The sequence below is a fragment of the Merops nubicus genome, unplaced genomic scaffold (genome assembly GCF_000691845.1).
Source record: "Merops nubicus isolate BGI_N331 unplaced genomic scaffold, ASM69184v1 Scaffold20518, whole genome shotgun sequence".
NCBI lineage: Eukaryota > Metazoa > Chordata > Aves > Coraciiformes > Meropidae > Merops > Merops nubicus.
Genome location: NW_008626605.1, coordinates 1 through 11994, shown reverse-complemented (window position 1 = coordinate 11994; position 11994 = coordinate 1). Strand labels below are relative to the sequence as shown.

Sequence of the window (11994 nt, the reverse complement as noted above, 5' to 3'; positions counted from 1 at the left end):
TAACCAAAGCAATTGCATTGGCTAAAATAGAATAATTTTATAGGAAGAAAAAAATCAAATGCTCATGTACCATCAAAGGAGGAATACATATATATGTAGCTCCCCAATTTAACATGGAAGTAATTAAGGTTGCTCAAGATAAATCTAGTCACATCCCAGAAATGGTATCATTTAGATCACTTACAGTTGCAGAGAAGCAACTCATTCCAGAGTGTAAGCATTACACATTAAAAGCTTTTTGAACTATCTGTCATAACTTTTATAGTAATTTTTTCATTGCTTATAACAACAATCTGAAACTGAAAACTTACCACACAATTAATTCCCTCTTTGCTTCCAGATGCAGATGTTTGTTGTAGAGGCTCTGAGATGTTGTTTACTCTCCAGGTTCTGATCCATGTCCCATCATTGTACTTGAAAACTGTCTTGAGGGAAGAAAGAGAGGTTCTGATTAGCAGGCATTCTTCCTGGTCACAGATCAGTGGAAAATAAAGAGCAAATATTCACTGCAGCAAAGATAACATTGACACACATGCCACTAATCTCAAATTCTAGCATTGTTTCAATATTTAACAACATTTTCAGCTATACCTGGGCAGCAGCAGAAGCTGCAAACTAACCAGTAACATTTGACACACACACTCACAGTTTTACATGTCTTTTTCAAACTACAGGCACTTGGATGTGGGTGTGTGGCCCAGGCTGTCCTTAGCCGAGGAGCACATGGTGGGCCCATGACAGTAGCGGTTGGATTTGCCATGGCAGTCACCATAGCAGTGTATGTGTCTGGGGGTGTTTCTGGTAAGTGACTTTTTCTTATGCAGCATTTACTGCCGTGGGTTTAAGGCTATCTTATTAAATTACTTGCATTTCATAGTATAAACAATTCTTTATCTAGCAACAGCAAGCACCATTACAGTACAGTCTGCAATCAGTTTCAGTAGTAAATTGGAGAATGCTTTGAGCTGAAAGGGACCTTAAAGACTGGTTCCAAACCTCCTGCCATGAGCAGGGACACCTCCCACTGAACCAGGTTCCTCAAAGCCCAGTGCAATCCAGCCCTGAATACTTCCAGGGATGGGGCATCCACAGCTTCTGTGAGCAACCTGTTCCAGTGCCTCACCACCCTTACAGATAAGAATTCCTTCCTTGTATCTAATCTAAATCTACCCTCTTTCAGCTTAAAGCCATTACTCCTTGTCCTGTTATGCCTTTGCTAAAAGTAAATCTTTTGTGTACTTCTTTCCTTCTGTTCTTTGCGTTCAACAAAATCTTCCACCAAATTTTGAACCACAGTGTGCAAACCTTATTAGACCTCTTGCCTTTATGGAAAGTGGATTGTGCGAACCAGAAATCTGCTTGGTCTTGCCTTGAAAAGACCGTCAAGAGACCATTGGCACTGTGTTTAAGAAAATAACCAGAATCCAGCAGTCACCAGCTAAAATGGATACCAGATAGGTAGAAGGTAGAATGATCCATTAATGGATATAAGGAGCAGGGTTCACCTTACAGAGTGCACTTTATCTCTTCATGTCCTATGACAGGCAGTAGCAATTCTCCTCCTGTCCATCTGCTTATTCACAGAAGCATCAGATTATAGAAAGCAGAAACAACAAAAAGACTCAGTACTAGAGATCCATTCTGTGATACACTATCAATGTACTGTGTCATTGCCCCTTTGTTTCTACTAAAACATTTTCTCAATATATATTGGTCAGGAAATTTTTTTGCCTGTAGCTGGGCTAACTAAATTGGTGTCTATGTGTGCCATATTGGATGGCGCTTTGTCTCCTATTTCTACAGCTCACTTTGGACAAGTTAATGTCAGAAACATAAGCATAACTGCTTTTAACATTTAAATTTGACCTTTAAAATAGAAAATGATGGTTGTAATAATATACAGAGCTGTGTATTATAACACATAATACTCAGTGTTGTATGTGGCATTTGTATTGGACTCTTGAGGCGAATAGTGCCCTTGTACTCCACTTCTCATAGAAGCATTTCTTACCCTTCATAAAGAGAGTAAAGCCAATCTGGGCAGATACCTCTAGGTGCAACTAGGCCATTATAAACAGTTGCTATAGCAGAACTTATTGTGGCCATTTTTCTTCCCTTTTACAATTCTTTTAGATAGACACCATGCATGAGAAAGTTTCTAAATTCACATTGGAAAGTGCTCAAGGTACTGCAAATCATGCTGTCTTGTTATTGTCATTGAAACGGAGCAGAAAGGTTCCTTAATTCCACACAAAGTTAATTCAGCAGTACATTCCTCTTATCCAAACAGCTTTAAACTACAGCTTTTAGTTTATAGGTAGGCAGGTGAACTCCTCTAATGCACTACCATGAAATAAAAAAAAAAACCCACACGTGCTAAAGACACTAACCTGTCCTACATTTGCATCTTTAAGGGATATTGATCTCCATTATACAGATTAGAGTACAATTCCTGCAGGGCAGGGCAGTTGCAGATGTTGCAGTATTGTGCCTCCAGTGTCTTTCCCATGACAAAGGATTCTGTATGCAGTGCATTTTCTCTGTGAAAGAATAGAAACAGATATTTCAGTAGACTGTGACTACCCAACATATGATTACTAGTGAACACTTTAGAATATCAGCTCCTATACAGAATTTTTTAGCAAATTCTGTAGCTCTTTGGCCATGAAGTCTCATGTTTAAATACTGCGAAAATATCTTGTATCAGTTCTTTATGAAATTCTAAATTCATGGTAACATAAAATACATAGTCTGCACATGGTGAATTTAAACTCTTCTTTCTACAAAAATTCCCCTTTTTGCTTTTCTCCATCTAATTTTTCTTAATGTCTAAATAATTTCCAGCATTTTTTCCAACTTAGCATTTCAAACAAACTCATGACTGTGATTACTGCAACCACAAAAGAATGGGTAACACACTGTCCAAAGTTGACTTTTTTCTTTTTTTTTAAACCAGGAAACTACCAGTGGCACAGGAACCAAGAATCTTTCAGCTCCCCTATGTTGGCATGAGAGCCTTCAAGTAGACTTTTCCTTTCCAGATTTAATGTTAATCAGACATCTCTAGTATTATTATGACTTGTCTTGGCCATCATAATTACCCTGCCTTATATACAGGTGGGGAACAATATCAGGTGTTGAAAGATAGGAAAATGATTCATTCCAGACAGAGTAAAGAACAAAAGACAAGACAACAATTTATCAAAATCCACATGAAGGGCTGCTAAATCATGTGCCATCCATCTATTTGCTCTGTGCTGAAGAATTTGAAACAGAGTGAGGAATTTTAAATTAATTCAAGACTGGTGCTACTAGGTCAGAGTTTTGGAAACTATACAAAGAAGGTTTTATCCAGCTTGTTATCTGTGTTTGTCAGTTCATTATGTATCAAAGGTGCCTGGATTTCACAAGATAATGACTCACTGACCTGAAGTGCAAACAAACACAGAAACCGTACATAAAGGCTCTTTTTCCATCACTAAATTTGATAGGCAAAGGTCAGGTTCTTTTAGTTATTTTATTAAAGATAAAGGCCATTTTTTTCTGATAACCATACTGGCTGAAATGAGAGTTTACCTGGAAGGTAAGCAACGGATCTGCTATGTCCTTGCAGAAGTTAGGTTTTACTGTATTTTTACTGTGGAGTACTGTTTCTTCTGTTTGTTTATTTGGCAATTTGTATTTCTGAAGTAACCACTACATATTTGTAAAAAACTAAATTTTCCAAAACCATTCAGCACTTCTTTTTTTCCACTCTGATAAAAGATGTTGAGGGAAGTATGTGACATAATAATAAATATATTTTTGAAACTAAAGTTGTCACAAAGAATTCCATGTTGCTGAAATCTTTCATGTGTGAGTTTAGATGTTTCTCCTAAATACAAAGGAAGGAAATTCCACAGAAATAGAATTCTATTTCAGCACAGGTGCTTTACCAGTGCCCCTATCATGGACCTTTGTGGAAGATGTAAGAGGTTGGTGAAAACATGTGATGAAGAAGTATGCATTGCTGTCCAGAGATCCCACCTAGGCATAGTTCACCAACAGTCAGCATGAAGCCCTAGCATTATTTTATTTTATGCTCATGAAAACAGAGTTCCAAAGTAACCCCAGGAGATGGGACATAAACATCTCTTAAATCCAGGGTACTCCAGAACTGCGTCAAAATACGTGATCAAGCCAGTAACAGTCCTTAACCTTAGTATGCAGTACAAAATGAATGCATGTTCTGCTGCCCCAAATCCTCCTTTAAAAATAAAAAGTCAAAGCCCTTGAGGAGAGAGAATATGTGCAGAATGATGGACCCTCTCATCACAACTGGTAAGGCAGATAAAACTTTTTCTAGAAAAGTTGTCTATAGATCTATAAATACTGCAGGACACATGGTCTGATAAACAGCACTACAAACATCAAGAAGGAAGCTGGATCTCAGTAGCTTTCCCCCTCCCCTCTCTATTTTCATCCAACTTGTTTCAGTTTAACTGCAGTCAGCACTTAACTGCAAATAATATCTAGAAAAGCATGTACTAGACTCAATGCTCAAAAGTGCCCATGTTTTACAAATCCTTCACCTATTCCCATGTATCTGAGTCATCCATATGACTTATTTTGTGATTTATTTTTCAGGTGGTCACATAAACCCAGCCGTTTCATTAGCCATGTGTGTGACTGGAAGATTAAAATGGACCAAATTACCAATTTACATATTAGCACAACTCCTGGGAGCATTCGTTGGAGCAGCAGCTGTCTTTGGGATTTATTACGGTGAGTACACCTTAGACATCCTCATAGGACAAACTAGAGGTCAGGCAGTCTCTAAGCCCCCATTTTTCAATGAATGCCAAGCAAGCAGAGGACTATGTTCACATAGGGCTAATAGCAAGACTGAAGCTAAAGCCATAAAGAAGAAAGGAAGAAGTAAAAGGAGTTTGAAGGGGAAAAAAAAAAAAAAGCTCAAATATTTCAGGTATCCTACAAATTTTCTGAAACATTAATACTCCAGGAAATGTCCTGAAATTTAGAGAAATTATTCACGGGTAATCAGATACTCTGAGATCATGTATTTCTCAGTAAGGATTTTAAATTACTTAATAGCCAGGATATAGGGCTATTCATCTTCCAAACAAATTAGAAACATTAAAGACCTTATCCAAGTGCCTGTAGGCAAGTATCACCAACATTGTTCATTGAGGTTACAGGATATGAGATCAAGTCCCTCCTGACTAAACTTCAGACCACCCTAGAGAGGTAGCTCTCCAAGGCAATGAACTCCAGGTAGCATGATAAAGGGGTCATATGTTAGAAGGGGGAAAAAAAAATATAAAAATTATCCCTCTCCTTGAGGTATGTTTCTTTTACAGTGTGCCACAAAAGGAAAAAAACTCTGCAACAGACTTTCTGATGATGAATCCACTCAGTCAGATCAGCTTCTTCACTCACCTACTTCAAAACTCTGCTTCTACTGACCCAGCCTATCTCCTCCAAAGCCTCTCTCTTATAGGCATTATGTTTAGAGACAGTGGTGGATCTATGTACAACAGAGGAAGAAAAATGAAAATAGAAATGTCTATTGTTTGTCAGCTAGGTGCTTGGTACCACTAGTAATCACAAACAGAAAAATCTTCAGGAACTACAGTAACTGTTTTGGGTTTGGTGTGGGGTTGTTTAGGGCAAGAGGGAAGGGGGGGAGTTTTTTAATTTAAGCTTAGTGTTCAAATTTGGAAACTGTGGGATTCCAGAACAGTACTTCCACCTGAATTTAAGTCCTCCTCAAGCCAGACAGCAAGGATTAGGGCTGTAGCCAGGAGGTAGCAATAGGTCAACATGTATATGGGGTTGGGGGTGGATTCACTGTGTTCTGCCAAGGGGTAGCAGTAGAATAGGGAACTTGGCAAAAGGGTTAGGGACTTCTTCCTGTTATTCAGGAGTGCAGGATTTTTTCATACCCTTATCTCTGCTCAAGTACTTTGCCCTTCTCTTGTTTTTATACATTTCCAAACTTCTGTACTTTTTGCTTTCTGCCACTTGCAGGAGTGTCACATACTCATTGAGGTCTACTGAAAACTCACTAGCAGAAAGACAGACAGAGGAGCTCAACACTTCCTTGGAGCTATGTGCTTTTATTTTCAGCAATGTCCTTGAAACAGTGAAGGAATATGCTAGGCTGCTGAACATGAGGCCTTCCTAAAGACATACAAATAATTCACAGCTGAGAAATACTCTCTTTCTTATTTTTTTTTCTAATAGTGAAATGCAACCAAATAATCTGACACCGCAAATGAGAGGGCCTGCCCAAAGTAAACAACCAAATATTCTTTGCACCCATGTCATGGCCTTAAGTAAAGCTAGAAAAAAACAGGAACAAGGAGAAAGATTTTTCCAGCTAGCTTGAGGAGATGTTAACCATCTGTTTTGCCAATGACCAGGCCCAACAAAAATGATAGCACCAGCAGGAAGATGAACCAATACACAGACTGTATTGTAGACAAGAAGGACATTCCATGAATGATCGCTGGGGGTACAAACAGATCAATCAGCTGGTACATAAACAACAACGCCCCCAATGATCCCACAAAAGACATGACTCAGCCCACAACAGATAGTACAAACAGTGAGCTGAGGTTTCCCATAGTTGGCATGGGAAACAGCCAGACCAGCCAGTTAAATACATAAGAGAAAGGTCCCCATATGGCGACTCTCACCCGATCGGCCTGCGTTTGCAAAGGTCTAAACAGACCTCTTTTGGGGCCCAGCTTCAAGGAGAGTCAGGAGGTCTTCCCTGAACCAGGAAGCTCTGTGGAGTGCACCCCACAGACAGACACTCCTGACTCCCTGCAAGTGGTCCCAGCTTTTATCCCCAAGCAGACACCTGACCTTTGTCAGCTCAGTGCAGGACCCCTGGGGCTCATTTCCCTTCTGGCTCTCCCTGCAGGGCCGGCCGCACCCTGGGGGGAAGCTATCAGGAAAACTCACAACCTCTTTATGAAGGGCTGTGGGAATCACCCATATGTCAACCTTAATTCAGGGCTCGGGGTTCAAAACCCAGCATTTCACCATCTTTCCCATAACTTCCATGGAAGAAGATATCTGTTTCTTTACAAAATTACAGAATTATAAGGGTTAGAAGGGACCGCTGGAGATCATCTAGGCCAACCTCCCTATGACTAAAACAGGTTTGCCTGGATCATGTTGCACAGGAACACATCCAGGTAGGTTTTGAAAGTCTCCAGAGGAGACTCCACAACCTCTCTGGGCAGCCTGTTCCAGTGCTTCACCACCTTCACAGTGAAGACATTTTTCCTCATGTTTAGGTGGAACTTCATCTGTTCTAGTTTTTGTCCATTGTTCTATCACTGGGCACCACTGAAAAGAGTTTGGCCCCACCCACTTTACTTACAAGTATGACTTCATCACTGGACCCATTAGTGAAATAAAGGCATAGTGCTAGTTATTCATGTCTGTCTATGCAGATTTGGGTGCTTCATGTCAGTGTCTTCCTGTTTGTGACATTTGAGGGCTTGCAAGAAGAACTGAAGTTCTTGGGCTAGCCCCTCACACCTTGGATGGCTAACATAGCAGTTGCGTGTAAAGCCCACAGAGTGAAAAATTCAAACTCCTTTAGAAGAGGTCTCTCAGGAGAGTTCATTCGCAGAAGAAGTCATTACACAACTGTTAAATGGAATAGCAGTAATCCCTGGTGGCTGTCAGTACACTGATTTTTTGGGGCATCATGCCTAATATAGCACCTCTTACAGAATAATGCATCTGTGTTCAGAATCAGAAAACGCTCCTTGGCACTAAGTTCGGAGCCCCATTTTGAAAGCTGTGATACATAAAAGAAATGCTTCAAGGGACAAGGAGAGATAAGAGGGTAAGATTAGTACATCACCTCAAATCTGTCTAACTATGCTCCCAGAAAAGACAATCAGTTTCAGCTGAGACTGTGAAGTGCACAGACCTATTACAATCTACCTATCACATAGATTGTAGTCCTAGAAAATCTAGTGCTTATGGAGAAGTGCAACCAGGTAATGTCTGTTTTCTGTAGATGCCTTTATGGAGTATAGCAATGGAACACTTGCAGTTGCAGGACCTAATGCAACAGCACATATCTTTGCAACATACCCAGCGCCGTATCTGTCCCTCATAAATGGATTTGCAGATCAGGTAAGCACACTTACTGTCTTGATTCTACAAATTAAACCAACTGAAAACTGTAAAACCAAACAGTAAAAATAAGATTACACAGATCTCTAGCAGGTATTATGAATCTTACCATTTAGGTCATCCATCACTGTGTACAATACCAATGAGAATGCAATGCTGCTTGCAGAGGTTACATTTTAGTTGTATTTTACAAGCAAGATAAATTCAAGTTGTTCTTTTCACATACATCATGTTACTTGTTGTACTCCACATGTCTTTAATGCAACTTATGTAAGAGGTTTTCCCCAGCACAACTGACTGTTTCTCCATAAACTTCAGCAGACTTATGTCCATTTTACATCAAAATCCAGTGCATTTTGTGGGCCTGTTATTCCCAAAGCAATGCTTAAGCAGCCAGTTTAACACACCTTGAACAACTGAGTTGTATGCTATCATAAGCCTGTTCTCCAACCTTCTACTTACAGATAGATTTGTATTATTTATTTTTCAAATAGCTGAATCTGAAAAAATCTCCCCTTCATTTCCAATACATATCCTCTAATTCCAACTACCCAACAGTGAAAAATGAAGTTTCATATCTTCTATCTACTTCTAATCAATTTACCTGTTTTCTTCAGGCATGCATGAAATAAATCCCGCGTAAGTAAGCTATGAAAACCTAGGGATTGCTGGAGCAAAGTAATTCCTTACATAAAGGGCTTGAAGATTGTGCAATCTGGCTTTAAAAATATCCAAACATTGTTTTGAAATTTTGTAAGAAAGAGTTCTGATCTTTGGATCAGTCAACAGACTTTTCCATACAATCGTTTTACCCACAGCTGTTTTAACACAAAATTTAAAGCAAATAGAAATAATTTTTAACCCCCCCCAAACTTAAATTTCTTTACATCAGTATAGAAATTGAATGTTTTAACAGTGCTGAAATATATCTGTTTTCCCTGAGTTAATTAGCAAAATTTACATTTGCAAAGCATTTGATTTAAGCAATTTAGCCCTTCCATCAGTCATTCTGAGAAAATTTCCTTCATCAGCTCAATTAGCACATGCAGTACACAGCTCACATGACAGTTATACATGCAACCTTAATTTAGGTTAGTCCTAATTTTTTAGCTGCTCTCTTTTGATTTCTGCAGACTTTACGTTTTTTTCTTATGTTGTGCAATATCTGGATAAAGAGATGCATATTTAGTTCAGTCTCTCAGTGTAAGGCTACAGTCACATAAAAAAACACTTGTATCAGTGTAACTGATTGTATTAGTGTAGCAAAGCTACCAAAAATCAAGTAAATGGAACTGTTAAACTCATAGGAAAAATCACTAAAAAAAAAAAAAAAAAAAAGACAGCTTTTAAATCCTCTATTCTTTCTATACCAGATTGTTGCAGGTTGGTTTTTTTTTCCAGTTGTCCTCAGCAGATTTCTTGTATTTTTGTTTCAGCACAGATATCAAAACTTCCCATTACTGTGAAACAGAGAGGCATTGGAAGCATCATGTTCCAGTTTTTGCTACTCTGTGTAGTAGGATAAATCTAAATACCATCTCTAAGCCACCACAATCTACTGAGCTGCCATAGACCCTCTTTTCATTATTGGAAGGAATCTACACATTTATTCAATATTCTTTCCTTTGCATTGTCCAGGTGATGTCAACAGCTGTTCTTCTTCTGGCTATATTTGCTATTTTTGACACCAGAAATAACAGCGTACCAAAGGGCCTGGAGCCAGTTGCAGTAGGACTTCTTATAATTGTTCTTACTTGCTCCTTGGGAATGAACAGTGGCTGTGCCATGAACCCGGCCAGGGATCTAGGCCCAAGGCTATTCACAGCCATTGCAGGATGGGGGATGGAAGTATTCACGTAAGTATGCCTGGATATGAAGTAAAATGCTCTTGGCTAGAATTACTTCCTAGGAAAGTAAGATCCTGATTCAACATGGTACCAAGTCATACGTTATATACATATAGGCAATTCTTTGCATACCAGAAGAAACTATTAATGCACTTTAAGCCAGACATCCTCTAGGAACTGGGCTTTAAAAAGGATTTCCTGCTCCTAGGGCAAATCAAACGTGCATTATCTCTAATATCAATCATGGTTTCAAGCAGACCCTTACCAAAATATCAGAGATTCTTAGAGGTCACTGAAAATGTAGGAGTGCTTTCTTCTCTTGTCCTGAAGCTTTCAGACAGAAAAAAAAAAAAAAAAAGAAAAAAAAGAAATTGTGAGAGTATTAGAGAATTAGGTGGGAATATTTATTGGGTGCCGTAAAAACCCAGGCATATCAGATTGATTTAGCCTTTATTTATTACTACTGAGTTATTGCAGAAATATACAACAATCTAAAAGCCTGACTTCCTGCCTTGGAGCAAAGGAGTAATGAAAGAAAGCTCCCTTCATTTTCCCACATTTCAGAGCACACTCTCAAATCCCTGTGCATGCATGTGCGCACGCACACGCGTGCTCTTGGCTGGCCAAATGCACAGCTCATTAGTTGCACATCAAGCCCAGAACTTACACATATCCAGTGTAAGAGGCACTCTGGGGTATCTAAGTAAGAGTAATCTGTCATCAGGAGGTAGATCTTTTGGTTTATTTTTGTACAGTTTGTTTTTCCAGTTATTTACAAGTAGGAATCCCCAGAAGTACCGCAAACTGCTAGAGAGCTCCAGTCAGAGATTTCATTTTAGCTACTTCACCAAATACAAATAATCTTCATTTATTCAGTATGACTTCCATCCACACAAGCTATGCACCTTAGCAGAGGAGCACAGCAGTGAATCTTTTCTCGTACAAAAGAGCTAGGCGTGGCACTGAAGAAACAGGCACAGTCACACCACAGGCTAGATCCAAAGCTCAGATGTAACATGGCTCTAGCAAGTTGCTGGTGGAAGGGAAGCTCTCTGGCCCAGTTACCCTTCAAATTTTTCCTTCCCAGCAGCTCTTACAACTGTATCATTAGACAGCACTTTTTGTTTTTAAAATAGCGGCACACAGAGTGACATCCCACACCTAGGATTCTCCTCTCTCATGCCTATTTAATTGTAAGTAGTTGTTGACTATGATGTTAATTATAGCATCATGTGCTGTAATCTGTAATATAGTATGAAGTTGGCTATTACATTGATGAAAAAGTTTGTAAACCTGATTATACTGTGGTCAAGTCACAGAATACCTGTGATGTCCTTTCTCTCCGAAAGTATAGTCTTATGCATGTACATTTAAGAAATTACAAGAAAGCTCTACATCTGTACCAATATGGGCTCTTCTCCAATTCAGTTTTAGGATTTATATACAGAGAGGGAATTAATCCCCACTGTAAAGACCATACTAAGAAATTTTAAAGTGGGGATATAAAAAAAATTGAGATATGAGATCTCTGATCATTGCCAGAATAAATTTAGAGCAGTTTGAAGGATGTATACATTGAGGAAGAAGTCTTTCTCCCCACATTCCATTGTAACACTTAGAGCTATTACCAAGTTCAAGGGAATAATACAACAGAAATATGTTCTCATCTACATAAAACACAGATCCAGCGAGAATTTAGGAAGAACTTGAGCTTTGTTGGGTGGAGTCACAGGCTGCAGAAGTCGGATTGTCACTGAGATCCTGAACCTCCCGATGCTCTACTGGCATTACATATACATGAGAGACTGATGTGATGGGCATGCCCAGGAACTGGGACCTAAGCATGAAACTTTCACAGTGAGCTGAGGGGAGATTTGCACAAACCGAGCAATAGGCAATACTGAGGATGTACTGAACGTTCATTGGAACGAGGATGGCGGCATCTCACAAGGTGCTCGAGCCGCTCTCTTGTCCGGGTCAG

The 11994-nt window shown here is 39.3% G+C and overlaps 1 protein-coding gene across 1 annotated transcript; it reads left to right on the top strand.

The window, feature by feature from the left end:
* Positions 1-674: 674 nt before the first annotated feature.
* Positions 675-10022, top strand: AQP9 (aquaporin 9; the record flags this gene model as incomplete). The annotated part of the gene is made up of 4 exons (XM_008946073.1): positions 675-801; positions 4627-4764; positions 8048-8166; positions 9805-10022. Coding segments are annotated over 4 exons (602 nt in total), but the record flags the coding sequence as incomplete, so codon positions are not given.
* Between the last annotated feature and the right edge of the window lie 1972 nt (positions 10023-11994).